This window comes from Clarias gariepinus, chromosome 17, assembly GCF_024256425.1.
Source record: "Clarias gariepinus isolate MV-2021 ecotype Netherlands chromosome 17, CGAR_prim_01v2, whole genome shotgun sequence".
NCBI classification, from domain to species: Eukaryota; Metazoa; Chordata; class Actinopteri; order Siluriformes; family Clariidae; genus Clarias; species Clarias gariepinus.
The window spans coordinates 18,482,492-18,499,440 of NC_071116.1; the positions used below are offsets into that span (position 1 = coordinate 18,482,492).

General features: G+C 38.0%; 2 protein-coding genes across 2 annotated transcripts in view; one reads left to right on the forward strand and one right to left on the reverse strand.

Annotated features, from left to right (window-relative positions):
* Positions 1–7,314, reverse strand: part of chsy3 (chondroitin sulfate synthase 3) — a 58,265-nt gene extending 50,951 nt beyond the window's left edge. Inside the window, exons 1-2 of the mRNA XM_053476243.1 lie at positions 6,158–7,314; positions 4,745–5,028 (exon numbers count right to left, since the gene is read on the reverse strand). Of these exons, the coding sequence (XP_053332218.1) occupies positions 4,745–5,028; positions 6,158–6,713 (840 nt within the window). The 5' untranslated portion in view covers positions 6,714–7,314. The remainder of the gene's footprint in view (positions 1–4,744; positions 5,029–6,157) is intronic.
* A 4,716-nt stretch (positions 7,315–12,030) lies between these two features.
* LOC128505601 (major intrinsically disordered NOTCH2-binding receptor 1-like) lies at positions 12,031–16,223 on the forward strand. The gene is made up of 3 exons (XM_053476118.1): positions 12,031–12,177; positions 14,937–15,182; positions 16,032–16,223. Exons 1-3 carry the CDS (start codon positions 12,031–12,033, stop codon positions 16,221–16,223), a joined length of 585 nt encoding a protein of 194 aa, XP_053332093.1.
* The last annotated feature ends 726 nt before the right edge of the window (positions 16,224–16,949 follow it).

The following is a 16,949-nucleotide window of genomic DNA, read 5'->3' on the forward strand; positions in this document are numbered from 1 at the left end:
AGCCTCAATCTGAGGACCTTGCCTAACTTCCTGATCGCAATCTTACAAACCTCGTCGGTTGAACGCGTTTTCACCAGAATGGAGCCAAACCTTTCACAAACATGATTTGCACACTCTTGTTTTCTATTTACAGCCAGGCTTCTGCATCAAGCATTTGTCAGTTTCCCTGAAAATTATGAAAGTTGTAGGAGTGAATAGAGGCAAATTGTTGTTCTTGTGATTACACACCCCCGGACTCAGCGCAGCTCAATACAAACTCTGCAGAATCGGTATTATAGAATTACCACTGTCGCCTGGGTTACAACACTAAAATTGTAGTCTAATTTAAAGCCCTGAGTAATGCTTTATGAGCACTGCAGAGTGGTACACAGCACAGACGGCGGCCGATGCAACAAAATGAGTTAAATAATTATGTCCCTGAACACAAAGAATAATGATGTAGACTACAAATAATTTAAACGAGTTATTATTTCTGCCGACAAGTTTTAAATATTACTCTAATTTTTATACAGCTCTATGAATTATCAATCAGTGACTCATTTTTTATTGATGGATAACTTCATTTCCTATGTGCTGATCAAGAGAAATTGTCTGCTGCCCAAGGTGTTGTGTACTTGCCTGTAAAAGAATCAGGAAGATCGGCAGAAAATTAATTTTAAATAAGGGTTTTATAAATCTTTAGCTACAGTTATGTACTGTGGTTAAATAAGAGTGGCCAAAGTATTAGAAGCAAAAATTTTAATTTAATGTTTTAATGACGTTCCCAAAAAACCCAGAGCATGTTTAGCATGTTTTGCGATACTGTGTTTTAAACGCTTCAGGATTGTGAAATCTACAATATCTTATATGCTTTTTAACAACAAAACCTAATCAATATGATGTATTAAATTTAATTTCAGTTTAACCAATTATATAAACACAAATAAGCAAAATAATAAAAAAATTAATAATAATAATAATAATAATAATAATAATAATAATAATGTCACATAGGCAAAGAAATACCGCAGACACATACTTTATGATCACATGTTTCTGGTTGTTTTGTGTTAAAAATGATAATAATAATAATAATAATAATAATACAAACATTTTGTGAGTTCTACATTTTTTTGACATAATTCCTTTATTCCGGTAGCAGTTAAATTATCTTGTTCTATGTAAATACACAGTATTTGATGTCTGAAGCCTCCCCGTCGACACACCGCCAGTTGTCAGTTTAAAAATTAGTCTTTAATCAATGCTTTGTTTCTGGCGCAGCTCCGATTCTATAATTCTGAGATTGAAGGGTTACAATAATGACAACCAGGATACCAAGAATAGTTTGTTAGTTTATGTAATGAAATTATTTGCTAGTATTTCTTCATAATTAATATTTAAGTCTTTCAAAACCTTCAAAACTCTTCGAATTTTTTCAAAACCTCCTGGATTTGCCACAGAGTTTTGCATTTCACTTTACAATTCCCCAGTTTTAGCCATTTTTTTGCAGAGGTGAACAGCCAGGCTTCATAAAGCGCAAGGGGTGTCACATACTTATTTCGTCTGTCAACTAAACCAGCTGATTCTAGTTAGCAAAACTCTTCAGCCAGACAGGCTCGAACTCATTAGTCTCATCATCTGTTTTGTGCACAGTGAGAACGATAATACAAGGCATATGTTGTCTTAATACTTTTGGTCACCACTGTAATGTTCATGTGAATTATATTATTATTATTATTATTATTATTAGCAGTAATAGTAGTAGTGGTGGTATTAAGCTGTTTTTAATGTTTGAATCCATAAGTGCATCAGTAGATACATATAACCAGGATATTTTTTATTTTTAAAAGCTTGCCAGAAAGGGTCACAGGGCATCTTGTTGAGGATACAGTTATACATTAGGACCGGAATATCATAAAATGGGCGATTTTACATTTCATGAGAGAGCTCAGGAACAAACGGCAAAGACTATGTCGCATGATGCACTTACAGTGATTAAATTAATGCCATGTGTCAGATGCCAGAGTCGGCTACAGGTGTGGTTTAAAATGCTTTATTTGAGAAATGGCAGACAGCAAGGCAAGGTCAGCAGAGCGGCACAGACATGGGTCAGAGGCAATCACCAAACAGACAGAAGTAGACGGGAGTAGAATCAGTAACCAGAAAATGACACGAAAAAAATAAAACCTACAGCAGAAAAGCAATAACAATGATAAGGCTTGGTGTATCAGGAGGATGAGCTACACTAAGAGATACTTTGCATCAGGTAAGTGTGAACAGTCTGTTTATACAGTGTGTGCATGTGATACAGAGCAGTAATCAGATGAGCCTGAATGCATGAGCATTCAGAATTGTAGTCTGTGGCAGCCCTGTTTCTTGGACTGTTTTCTTTGGAGCTGTAGCAAGACACTGCTTTGATGTGATAACATGCTGACAGTGCAGACATTTTTGTGTGGACTCTTTTAAGTTATAGTAAACCTACGTTTAAATCTATTTACGTCTCGATACAGATACACATCATGAAACTGTGAAAACATCCCTAATGTAATGTAAATGCCGTATAGAAGTATTCAAGGAAATATTGCTGATTTGTTGCTGAAACTTTTTTTTTTTTTTTTAAGTTTTTTATGAGTTGTACTTTACTCTGTGATTGTAATATTTATGCGGTTGGCTTTAAAAGTCTAAGCGTAAAGATATGGTTGTGTCCTTATTAACGATGGAAGTTGCCTAGAGTTACGTGAACAAGCAAAAAAATCCAAAAAATCTCTTGTAAAAGTTGTAAAAGCAAACAATGCCCAAGGGCTCGCTTCAACAGCAAATGGTCTCACTATGAATCACATTATTTTAGCAGCAGGAGTAGCTACAGATGCTGTTTGGGGAATATTTAAGTTAGCTTTTATTTGTTGTGTAAAAGGTCACAAATGCAATAAAATATGTATCGACCCAATATGTGTGGATGCCTGAAATGAGGTCGCTTCACTGGCCATCATGTGCGATTATATGAAGTGGCAAATAACGGGAACGGCGAATATAATAATAAGTATGCCAACACCACCATGGCAAGCAATAAATTAAACATCATGCACATGAATAGATATTAATTATTGTTTAGACTGTCTGAAACTCATCAGTGCTGTTAAAAAGCAGAAGGGGGTGATACCAGAGAGGAGTGAACCCAGGCTGACTCCTGCCAGGGGAGGAGGGGGGGGACTTTCAGGAATCTCCTTTAATCAATATGGATATGAGACCTTGAAAGCTGTTTCAGTTTGCAGTTCGGAGGATTAAACAAACAGAAAAGTCTTTGAATAACAGTGCTACATACAGTATGTTGGTAAAAGCTCATATCGCCAATGAATAAAATTATTGCATTAATCTCTGGAAAATGTGCTTTGGACATCCCTGTGATTCTAAGCGAATAGGTATTGCTTTCATTTACAGTTTAGCAGTAAGCTCATACAGCACACGGGGTCTGAAATGAGATTTGAAATTGCTGCAAATGCCAGACATGCAGGACTGCACTAAAAGAAGTCCTTGTGAACTTTCCAAACTAAAACAACTCACAAAGTTAAAAGATGAAAGACGCAACCCCACTGAGCATCTTTAAATAAGCTTATTGTGATGTTCTCCCTGCCACTTGAATAGTTCGCCTGCAGTTGTTTACTTCAAGACAGCAATGGCTGTTTCCTTCCATGGGAAAAGCAGCTAAACGGTACCACAGCCTCACTCTATATTCAGGCCTACGAACCTCGTTAATAATGAAATGGTTGAGAAGGCGTTAAGATGGAGATAACACACCCGCGACAAGGCAGGCTGCAAGGATGCCTGAAGCTGAGCGCCCTTGATGACATCATGAATCCAACCGAGTTCCAAATAACTGCCAATACCAGCACACCTGTCTTCTATGGGCTGCCTTTAGGACATTCCACAGTCAAATTTAAAATAAAAGCATCTGCTTTAACTGTAAATAAGGAGGCACGTCTACATCCTGTCATATTCTGTTTTGCGATTTTGAGTTTCTTTGCTTCGGGAGTCCAGTCCACTATGGCAAAGTAACCGAGCACGATGAATGCTGCTGTAAATTTGAATGGCTGTTAAATCAAGAGACTTCATTCTCTAAAATGTTTTCATTTCATTAAAACGTCTAAGTGATTGAAATCCAAGAGCAGAAAGATTCTATTAAGTATGTGCAATTCCCCTTCACTGCTTTCGTTCTTTCATTCGTTTCTGATCTAGAGCCTATCGCAGATACACTGGGCTTAATCCTGGATTACATACTTCACCAGGTCATTACAGGGCACCATGCACACAACCACAACCCTACTCGCATCTAAGGGCAATTTAGAGCTTGCAATGTAAGGCAGCCAATCCAGCTACTCTCGTTTCTCCCAGAGGACACCAACAAGTACACCGGGAGAACATGAGTAACTGGACACAGAGAGTAACCCGAGCTCAGGACTACACCTGGAATCCTGGAGCTGCGCATTCAATTGGCAATGCTATTGTTTATTATTTCATCAGTTCATCATCTGTTTCTGGAAAACACATTAACTGTTAACAGCAGCGCATAAGACAGCAGTATGATATGGGTGAATCACACTGCAGCTGTTCAGTTCCACACAAATGAAAGATTATTAATTATTATATATACACTATAGTTTAGACACAACATTTCACATACAGATCATTCTTGTTTAACTTAAGAAAAACAGGAAACAAAGAAACAAGTACATCTAAGCCTCCACACCATGCATTACCAGTGGCTTACCTCGTATGACCAGACACACTGGGTTCCCCCGAATCGGCGCACGCAGCGGCCCACCTCTACATCCTCATGCGTCGTGTACATCTCCCTCAGACATGTCCCGATGTGCGGCACCATCATACGCAGCACCTCGCGGCTGAAAATCATACCCGGGCCACCCATGCAAAAATTCTCTCCAGGCTCCAATGCCAGCTTTCCCAGTTCTTCTGTGGTACCTAGACCTGTCTGACCCAGGTACAGAGGCTTACTGCTGTTGAGCGAGCGCAAGAAGAGCTCCAGCTTTTCACCTAAGATAGATAGAGAGACAGTTGGGGGAGTGATATTATTACATTCGGGTTATTTTAGGGCATGTAAACATTAGCTGTTGAAGAAAATTCACTGTTTTACAGCTTGGAGCTTTTTTTTATGAAGCCAATATGTGATGGTTTGCCACCTCAGTGTTTATATGACAGGGTCAGTAAAAGGAGCACACATTTCATCTGGAACTGCTCCATGCTTTCAGTGTTTATTCAATGAATTCAAACAAGTATAATTCACACTTTACTTAAAAAATTTCTGTGGTTAGAGACTCTTTCTTAGAATTTGAGAAAGCACCACCAATAAAAAGCAACAAGGATTAGCACAAAGCTTCTAAAAACTATAAAGCATATTACTCCAACTCAGCAAATAGAGCATTCCATTACATTTTACTTAGAAAAATGTAATATTACCGTTAATTAAACATGTTTATGAAAATGTGATCTTGGAGAACAAACTACACTTATAGTAGGAGGACAGTAGTAATGAGAAGCACAATTTATCCTCCTCAAATACATGACATTTTTTTCAAGTCATCATGGCAATCTTCGGCCTACTGACTTCATTTTTCGAAGGTCACTGTTCATTTTTGAAAACATGACAAATAATGACATTACGCTATAAACTTTATGCTTGAAACGATTTAAATAAATAAATAAACAAGGACCGGCCCCACATCACATGAGAATAGAATTAGAGAATAGTCTATAATATAGCAGTGATGCACTTGAACATCTATTACAAAAGTATAATAAATATTCATCCAAAACAAATTTTTTTCATGGCTGAATGTAATGCTGCGTTTTATCCTACTGCATGGACAAATAATGGTTTTATGCAAGAGATTTCCCTGAAAGGTGAGCCTCCTATATTCCGCTTATCATCTTTGCAGGTCTTTCAGGGATTGCCTATAGCTCACACTAAGATTTACAGTCCGCCTGAAAGGAAATAGTAAAAGTAAATATACTGCCTGTACTGGTGGCAGCAGCTGGGTAATAATTCAAAGCGTGAACATTCATTAAAAGGTTCTGTAGGGAAGCTGCCATTCCGTAATTGCACGCTTGGCACTAAAAGCACAGGACACACCCCTTCCCATAACCCAGGAGGTGGCTTCTTCACCTCGGACGTAGACGTCATCGTCCGCCCTCATGAACCACTCGTATTTGTCCAGGTAGTGATCGTGCATGTATTTCAACATCATGAAGGACTTCTTCTGCGGCGGGTACGAATCGTCCACACCTGGCAGAGAGACCACCGGGAGAGGGAATGGAAGTGGGATAGAGTCTGAGCCGTGGCTGGAGAAGAACTCCACCTTCCCCGGGATGCTCGGCGCCCAAGTCTTATAAGCGGCCACTGCTCTTGAGTCCAGGTACTTTTTGGCGGTCATGACTCCAACATAGAGAAAATGCTTAGGTCCTGCGTGGTCCATACTTTGGTCCTCATCCTCTTCTTCGTAGCTTCTTTCTCTACTGGAGGATGGCTTGCGCTGGCTTTCGGGCCAGGCGTCATCGCTTATGGGGGTTCTTATGATTTCCCCAGAAACTTTCCCCAGACTGTAGGGTGAGCACTTTTTGAGCTCAGTGACCCGGGGCACCAGGAGCCAGGACGCTGCAGTGAACCCGAGCAGAAGCCCGACTATCACATTCGTCCATGCTTTTCTAGACCTTAATGCCATGATCAAATCAGCACAAGAGACAAACAACACAAGCTGAAGGTGTATTGCTGGGGAACACCGCAATGGAACACAGTGATGCGATCTTTGACGCGCCCGGACATCCTCAAGACATCAGCGAGAAATCAGCGAGTGTCCCCTCAACTCCGTCCAGCCTCGCTCCCCTCCTGCTGCCTTTACATTCTAGTGTCTTTCCTGAACGCGAAGTGTCCTGCTCGACACGGAGACTGAGCGCCGCGTAAACTCTTCATCGTCTCCGACAATCACGCCGCTTCCTTCACCGTTCCCTAGGAAGTGCACGCTACTTCCTTTCCCGCGCAGACTTCCGAAGTGCCATGGTGATGAATGCTCTCAAAGCCCCGTTAGAAACAAATTACCGTCAGTTCCACACTTTGGTTAGTTCTGTGATTACAGCCGAGCCCCCGCGCGCTACCTACACTACGCTCCCGCGTCCTCTTGCTGACTCGCCATGTTGTTTACGGTTTTCTCCGCTAAATAACTTCGCTTGGGTTTTTGTTTTTCCGACTTCGCCACTTTTCCGCCAGCCTCGTCCCGACTGCAGCAGCCCGAAGCCCCGAGCCCGGCTGTGAAAGTAAAGCGAGTTCTCTCTCTCTCTCTCTCTCTCTTTCCGCTGGGCGGAGCGTCTTCCCAAAATAACGGGCAGCTTCAGGGAAATCTAATGGAGCTCTCCACATCACACACATCCACAAACACACACACACACACACGTACGTACATATACGTACTGTACCGACGTGCTAACGGTTTAGCGCTGTTGGTTATACAAAGAATTCTGTGATTCATACAGCGCCTTCCACACACACACACACGGACTGGTGTTATAGTGTTATGACAAGTGACGTACCTGACCAAGAAAAAAATGAATAATAAACTACAGAACAAGCTTCTTTATTTCCCTGACAGGGTTTGACCTGACGCCTCATTTCCCTTCCTTCATGGACTGAAGTTCTTTTAAGACACCAAGCTCACCTTAAAGCTCATGAGAACTTCTTCTGTCCGTTTGAACACGGCAAACTAGACTGTAAACCCAGAACATAACCACACACTTTATAACACCCCACGCTTAGCCTCCACCCTGTAGAATACAAAAGCTCTTCAGTTTGCTTCTATGCTGTTCTCTTCTACACCAAACCAAAAGGGAAAAATCTATCTCTGTCTGACCAGAAAGCAGCTGACAAAACACAAGCTGAGCTGGTCAAGATGGAAGACCATTACCACACAGTGGGCATGCTGACTAGCCCTCAAATGACATCTGCTGAAGATTAAAAAAAAAACAACAACAACTTAAGCCTCCTTAAGAGGCCTTTACTGTAGGTCACTGTTACAAAATAAGATATTGGCAATCATTTAGTGGAGATGACCTGAAGATGATGGTACAGTATAACGCATTAATACTCCGTGTATTCATGTCATATACGAGGTAATATCAAAAAGTTTAAAGATTCGCAGATTAATTGACGTTCGCCGTACACCTCCCTAAGACACCTTAAAACCTGACAGTAGAATTTGCTATTGTCGGTCTGGCCCCTGGGGATGAATTCTTGATGCACAATGCCGCAAATGTTAAAAAAGACAATGAGCATGTATTTGGTCATGGAGATAATGGGTTCTTTCACTGTAAAGACTGTTGCTTCATCTCAGGTGTGTACCCATACACCAAAGTTTCGTCACTGGTAATGATCTTCGACATGAAAAACAGGTCATCCACAGCATGCTGCTGGATTTGGTTGCAGACTTTGAAATGATGTTCCTTCTGCTTTCCAGGAGGATTGCCTAGACTGTGAGTGTGAACTGTTATCATGCACAAGTCATGCACATTTTCGGGGACTGAGCTCGTTGAAGGTCTTCCTGATCTCTCGTTGTCTTCTAGTGAAGTTTTTCTGGACGCATGCCACTCAAAACACCTCAAATAACTCACTGCAGCATTGCCATAGACTTGCAGAATTATATCAAACATCTCCGTGGCAGAGTTGCCCAGTTTCATGCAGAATTTTACATTCTCTCTTTGTTATCTATGATCAAACAGCAGATGTGGTTCAAAAAGCACCAGTTGCACAGCTCCTGATGCATACAGGATCATGTCTTCTGGCACACAGACTTATGTGTTCTCTGTGCATGCTGCCTTATACCGCCATCTGTTGGTGTGTTACAAAACAAGTCTCCAAACTTTTTGATACCTCCTCGTACATTATACATTCATCCCTCCAAAACTCCATCATACTGTATATTTCAGTCTTATGGCTGCTGTCATACACACAACATATTTTACGCTATTAGAATAATCTGTGGGAGAACCTTTGAATCTATGTACTGTATAATGGTGTACCCCGCCTAGTGTCTCCTGGGATGGGCACCAGACATTTAAATATTTGAATCTTAAAACCGGAGTACCCAAAGGAAACCCACTAAGCATGGGGAGAACATGAAAACTTCACACACACAATCGAACCCAGACCCTGGAGGTACAAAGCAACAGTGCTAACCAATAAGCCACCGTGCGTACATTTTCAGCCTAAATGTTTCATATACTGTATATATATATATATATATATATATATTTTTTTTTTTTTTTAATAAAAAAAATCTTATTCTTTTATTACATTATTGTAAAAATCTATTTTCATTTAACTGTACTCTCTAGTGTAATGTATTTAATCAAAGTCCCATTTGTGCCAATTGGGCAACTATTTTCGGTTTCTTTATTACTTGAATAATTTTGACAATAAACGTTTGAGATTTTCATATTTGTTTGCTGTTGAGTTTTCTTAAAAACTGCTTATCTGCAGCATAGCATTAGAAGCTTTCCTTTGGAAACTGTTTCCTTTGAACCAACTACTGCCAGGCCGGATAACAAAGATTGTCTAACAACTTAACCACTTATTAGTTTAATCATCGTTCAACACAAGCGTTTGCCTTTAGAAAAGGTTTTGCCTTAAACACCTGTACTATATATAATGTTTAAAGTGTGACATTTAATATTGACCCTGTGTATTTTCAGCTGATGCATTTCAAAACTATGAAATAAAATATTGAATTAGGTAATTAAGTAACAGCAACAACACGGCAAGAACAATAGTGTCAAGTGCATTTACAAAACCCAACTCCCAACTGAAACTGGCACTCATGAAGACCATTCCAGCAAAGCAAGACCAAAACCTCTTACCTCTGTTGCAAAGAAACAGTTCATTTGTTAACTTCCTTGCACCTTAGATTAGAGCCGTTGTTAAGGCTTTACATAGCATAAGTAGCAGACACATCTCAATATCAACTGTTAAGGAGATGATTGCATCATTTGGATGCCTTCTGCACTGATTCAATATAGAAAGAAATTAGTAGTGTATTCACTGGTGAGTTCTTTATATCTTGCATTGGAACATTGTAAAGGATGAAGTGCCCTGTGAAGTGACAAAAAAACGTGTCCCTTTTTAGCAGTGCTTACCCTATAGGGTTAGGTTACCTGAGACAGTTATTAGTATATCTATATGCCTGTGGATTCCACAGGCCATGCAAAAAAAAAAATAATAATAATAAAATCCTTCGCTTCCTTTTAAAACTGTTAAAGCTCTGTTCTCATCTCTCATAATCCTAGGCATGCCACATGCTGTTGATGGGCACTGATTCCCATGATTTTAATGATAGGAAACATAGCATCACTGTGAGGAGAAGAGTGGAACTGATTTCCAGGGGGACCTATGGGCAGAGTGTGTTTCCAGACAACCTGGGTATGATTTGCCCATGTGGAACACCTTCAGAAATATGACAAATTTAAAAATGGTTCTTATTAGTTTACATATGGTTTGTGCTAGTTGCTGGTTTCACAACCTGTGCACATGATCCACAATAAATATTGCTTTTCCCCACTTTTGAAGTTGCTCGAGCTCTGTACTATTCTCTCACAGTCACAGACATGCCACATGCTGTTTATAGACACCAATTCCCACGATTTTAATGATCAGAAACAAGGCATCACTGTGAGGGGAATAGTGAAACTGATTTCCCATGGACCCTAGGAAAAGTCTGCTTCCAGAGAACCTGGTTATTATTTTCAAAAGATAAGAAGATTCTTACTTGCTTCTGCACTGCAGAATGTGGCACCCAATTTATTCTTATACTCATAAAATAAGTTATGAACATAATTAGCTAATGATTTAGAATACAAAGCCTGGTGTGTCACTGCTGATTACTCAATGAATTCTACCATATAGGCCAATAGAACCTAAATTTGGTATTATAATGAACATTTAAAACAGTTTTTTCATTTTTCGAAATTAAGCACACTAGCAATTAGAAGGTAATTATGATCTGCCAAATTGTTTTTCAGGAGTTCATTATGCGCTCAAAGTGGTGGCAATTTGACGCTGGTGAATTTAGCCTGAATGCTTGAAAGCTGGCAACTCCTAGTCAGTGTTGTGATAATGGAGAGGAACAGCTGGTATGAATACAAAATGCTGCTGAACATTTCTTCCTCTCTCTCTTCCATCTGTCTAACATCCAGCCAGACTTTTTGTGACGACACATAGTGTCCTACGTAACTTAGTGACCCAGGCCCTCTAGTGGTTAGAATCTCTGATCTTGGCATTTCCGTTTACCCAAATGAGCTCAGTAATCACCAGCATTACATTTGTTAGGGCAGTGGTTCCCAACCCTGGTCCTGGGGGACCCCCTGCCCTGCACATTTTAGTGCTTTTTACTGCTTCTAGTCAGAAAAGGCTGTTAATTAGCAGATTAGTTAAATCAGGTTTGCTGGGAGCTGAAAAAACAAAAAAATGTGCAAGGCAGGTGTTCCTCCAGGACCAGTGTTGGGAACCACTGTGTTAGGGCATAAAAAGTACCAGATTAGGCACCTTAGTGACATCCAGGTGATGTGACCAAGTACTAAATTTGAGCTCTAAAAAACAGTTACCTTAAGGAAATATTTCTTTATTTTATTTGAACACAGCTGAAATGTACATTGCTTATAATGTACCACTTGTTGGGATTTATATTGAATTAGAAAAATATTACAGGAAATTTCTTATAATATTTAAATAGACACATTCTGGGCTACAAATCAAAAATTTTTTTACAAATTGATATTTATTTTAATAACTCCATGACTTAAAAAAAAAACAGGGGATAAAGACATGTGTATAGGTGTGAGGGTTCTCTTTTTTCCCCACATGTGTTCCTTGAACCATGCCATGAGATAGATAGGGTTACGCACGCCTGCCACTGAAACCTGCTTCTTCATTAATAAGCAATGAGGGAAATGAGCCTGAGTCAAAAGAAGTTTATGTTAGCTGCGATATATACAGTAAACATGGACATTACTGTTCTCCCCAACAATAATCATCCAGAGAAATTCCTTCAACTTGATGTGGGGATGCTACCAGCCACACACGGAATGTTCCAGATAGGAGCAGCACTTTCTGGACAGAGGCAGTGGCACAACAGAGTATACTCACAGGTAGGGAAACTCTTGAACACACTGAGTGGAATATAAGGCTGGATAATGAGTGGGAAAAATGTAGGTTGTTTTCAATATTTTTTACAGCTGTTGAAAAATTCTTTGGTCACCCTTTTGTTAGAAAGTTCTAGTAAAAAAAAAAAAAATAAAGAACGTCTAAATATATTAGACTTTCACACAAGAGTATCATTTTATGAGGGTATTTAAAATATCTTTAAGATTACAGTATTTTAAAAATGTCCCTTAAAAACTTGGGATTTTCTCCCAATCATCCTTGCAAAAGGCTTCTAGTTCTGTAATAATCTTTGGTCATCTTGCATGCACAGCTCTTTTAAGATCTACCCACAAGTTTTCAATGATGTTTAAATACATTTGGGCCTGTTTGTATTTCATGTTTTGTCTTTGTGCTTGACTGTTATTTTGTCTGTATTTTGGTATTTTGAGTTTTGTACCAATTTTTCCCCCCACTTATGTATATCATCTAAAAATTCTTCTTTTGGTGTTTTTTCCTAAATCGTATTTTTCCCCAGACGTTCATACTGATTTTTCATTTTAACCTACATTAAGATTTTTTTCACTAGTCTTTTTTACATCAATTTTATTTTCCAGTGATCTTTGTTATTCCTCAAGTGATCATTGCACCTGAATTGTTTTTATGCAAAAGTTTGGGCACTGCTTGATAAATAACTGATTTTGGTGATTTTATAATTAAAAAATTTTAACACAGTCTCTGTTGGAAATGGAAAAAATGCACAATAATTTCAGCAAAAATTGATGCATAGTTACTTTTTATGCCATACATTAAACAAAAAAATAAAATAAAAACATTATTATAGCACTGTGCAAAAGTTTGGGCACCCTACATAATCAGTACTAAATAACACCTCCACTTTAAATTCTTTACTTGGGATTTTCTCCCATTCATCCTTGCAAAAGGCTTCTAGTTCTGTAATAATCTTTGGTCATCTTGCATGCACAGCTCTTTTAAGATCTACCCACAAGTTTTTAATGATGTTTAAATTAGGGGACTGTGATGGCCATTCGAAAACCTTAAGCTTGCATCTCTTGAGGTATTTTATAGTGGATTTCGAGGTATGTTTAGGATTGCCCTGTTGTAGAAGACATCCTCTTTGAATTGCCATCCTCTTTCAATTGGAATTTATAACAGCTGTTGCCATGCATCAGATCTAACGAGCTGATTAAGGTCTGAAACCTTATAAAAAGAATCTGAGACTCTGGAACTATTAGAGTGCCAAAACCTTTGCACATTGCCATAATAATGTTTTTATTTTTTATTTTTGTCAAATTTATGGCATAAGGAGTAACTATGCATCAGTGTTTGCGGAAAATATTGTGCATTTCTTCCATTTCCAAGAGGGACTGTGTTAACATCTTTTCAATTAAAAATCATTCAAACCTGTAATGTATCAAGGGGTGCCCAAACTTTAAGACTGTACTTTGTTTTCTATTAAAATATTTCCATATATAATATTTCCAATTTGGCATTTCAATATATTTTTACTGGTGTTTTTTTTTTGTTTTTGTTTTTTTACTGTAAAAATGCCATGTTTATTTAACTGTTTACCTAAATTTTACTTTTTCACAAGTCTGTGTCCCTAAATGTGAATTTTCTACTGGAATTTATCACAAATGATTGATAAAATGATAGAAATTTTAATTTTTCATTGATCTTTGCTTTTATTATTCCACTTGTAATTACATTAGTCTATCTACCTAAATTTTCTTTTTCTACTGGAATTTGTTATAAAAATATTTTTTTCCACTTATCTTGGTACATAAACTATTGTTTTGATTATGATTATGATGATGATTATTGTTGTTGTTGTGATTTTGCATATCCTAATGTTTTTTTCTTGGTTTTATTACAACCCTTACTGTCCAAAAATCTTGAGTCAACCCCATTTCTTTATATATATATATATATATATATTTTTTTTTTCCAAAGAGCCAGACTTGAGTAGTTCTCCAGGCTTCCTGAAGAATCTTTTTGGCTCTCTGAACTAGTTTCAGAGGAATGTTTTTGTTTGTTATGCTGCACAGTGACCTATGAATATTTCAAACATAAAAAATCCATCTAACTTAAACCATGAACCAGTGGGCAGCAAGTGCAGAAGTGTCTGTCACAGTAAAACATTTTTCATTCAATTTAATTTACATAATTGAATTTATTGTAGTATTAATAAATGAAGGAGGGGTCAAGAATTTCATACTACTGTAAATTGTATTTTCCACTGGTCCTTGAATCCATATAAATTTTTCCCCTAGTTTTTTTGGAAAAAAATTTTCTTTTATTAACCCCGTCATTTATTTTTCTGTAAAATAAATGACTAGTCCTTGTACCCAAAGCTTTTTCCCCCCGATCAAAATTTTTGTGTTTATGTGTAAAGAGATGTGAATTAACATAAGCTTATATCTAAGCAGTCTGCATCATAGTCATATTTCAGCATATTCTGTTTTCTATATAAACTTTTAACAAAGTAAGTTCATGTTACAGAAAAAGCTCAGTGTAAAAATCTAATTCAATCTCTATCTATATTGCTGGAGGCTTTCATCGTTTTTGTATATGACTATTTATACTTTAATAAAGGGATCATCCATCCTAGTAGTACATACAGAATACTGTATTATATCTCATAGTCCTTACCCCCTCCCTTTCATCATTATCTATTCAACACAATTATTTGTTTGACATATTCATGGGCTTCAGCCTTAATGTCAAATCTGCATTCTTCCTTCAGGGAGAGCAGAGAGGAAGGAAGGAGGCAGAAAGACCACCATCACCAGAGGGCAGCCCTGACTTCAGAGACAGTGAGCTGGAACAGCATATCACACCACTCACTCTGAAACCGAAGATCAAGCAAAACCCCCTCTATGTGGATTTAAGGACTGTCGACATAGAGGAGAACCAGAGATCTAAACCATCCTGGACCATTGAGGACTATGACAGACATTCTCTGCATGGCAACCTTGCCAATTATCTACAGGTGCACAATAATATTATTTGTATTATCACTTAAAAACAGCATTGAAGAAGAGATAGGTAAAAAAAACTAATGCAGGTAATCAATTGTCTTCTCATGAGTCTACTGTAAATGCCACTACAATGAATAACATTGGACCCCACGTACAAGTGAACATTACTATATGTATCAAAATTATTTACACAGTTATTCTGCTGTATAGTGAGAATGACATATTAAACCTTTAAACCTTTTAAAATTAGAGCCTTTCACAAAAACAATAGAGTCCCTATACACACTAAAAATCTATTTCAGTGGAAAGATCAATAGTAACATCATTTTAATTGTTTAACATTTAATAAACTATACATAAAATAATGTATAATTGTTATTGAAGAATGTAATATATTATATATTGCTTATCTAACTAGTAACCCAGGAGTTTTGGGATAATAATCACAATCGCACTGAGCTTAGGTCACATGTTTAATCTTGTTTACCTGGTGTTTCCTCTGGGATCTCGAGTTATCCCTTAAATCATCCTGGGCGGTGGACTGGTGCATGGACATTGTCCCTATGTGTGAATCTATGTGTGTATACTGTACATCGTGCCCTGTGATGGACTGGTGTTTAATGGAAAAAGCGTTTATTGAAGATGAATGAATAAATAAGCAAACAAATGAATGAATGAATGAATGAACAAACAAATGAATTTCATTTTTGCAGCTATCTGAGCCATTCTCTGTATTAATCAGTAAATAGATTGAACCACCTGTTCATTTTTAAAACATGCACTGTGTAATAGTTATGTGCAATGTTTTAGACCATTTCTTTAAAACATACCGACTCCTAATGATCTTCCTTCTCTCACAGGAAGACCCTAGGAAACTGAATTTTTGGCTAGAGGATCTCTACACCCCGGGCTTTGACTCCCTGCTGAAGAAGAAGGAAGCAGAACTTAAAAGGAACAAAATGTGCCGAATCCTGACTTCAGTTATTGTGTCAGTGTGCGTAATAGTGATTGTTATCACCGTGCCAATTGTTGTGACACAAAAAAAAGACTGATTTGGAAAATTAAAACAGGAAGACAGACATTTCTTTTTACTTTGCCCCATGGTTCAGCAGATTGATAAGACCTCTTATCTGTAAGCACAAGCTATCACTGTTTATTTTGCTACAGTTATGACTGTTACGACTCTGTTTGACGATTCACTATCATGTTAGTTAAATATTTTCTAAGCCTATACAAGAATTTGCTAAAGGTCCAATTAAAGGTAACACAATATACTGTAGTTGTGATACAATAAGGAATAATAGCACCACCATGTGACCAGAAACCATGAGCAATTTTTACATAATGTATATGGGCTGTTTGAGTCACACCAGGACTTAGAATTCTCACAAATTAAGTTTGACATTTATAGGAGACTCTAAATACAGTATGGTAATGAGACTTTTAGCAGCAGTGAAACATTTAAATGGTGCAAAACATTTTAAAGAAGGCTGTATGTCTGTGAATGACCCCAGGCTAGGAGCCCCCTCCAGCTGTTTCCATGAACAGTTAATAAGTGGAATGCTTTATCCTTGAAAATCGCCAAAAAACTAATTTGTAGAGGAGACACATCTCTTCAACACCACCATTAGAGTAACTCAAATTTTAGATAACTTGGAGTTATTGCCACATCCCCGGTACAGTCCTGACCTTGATTTAAGCCATTTTCAAATGTTTGAGCCCCTAAGGAGTTCCTGGGAGGCCAGCGTTTCAGCAGTGAGATGATGTAAAGCAAGTAG

Coding starts and splice junctions, on each gene's coding strand:
- LOC128505601 (XM_053476118.1), top strand. CDS start 12,031: ATGGACATTACTGTTCTCCCCAACAATAATCATCCAGAGAAATTCCTT. Junction 12,178..14,936: donor ACAACAGAGTATACTCACAG/GTAGGGAAACTC, acceptor TTCTTCCTTCAG/GGAGAGCAGAGAGGAAGGAA. Junction 15,183..16,031: donor ACCTTGCCAATTATCTACAG/GTGCACAATAAT, acceptor CTTCTCTCACAG/GAAGACCCTAGGAAACTGAA.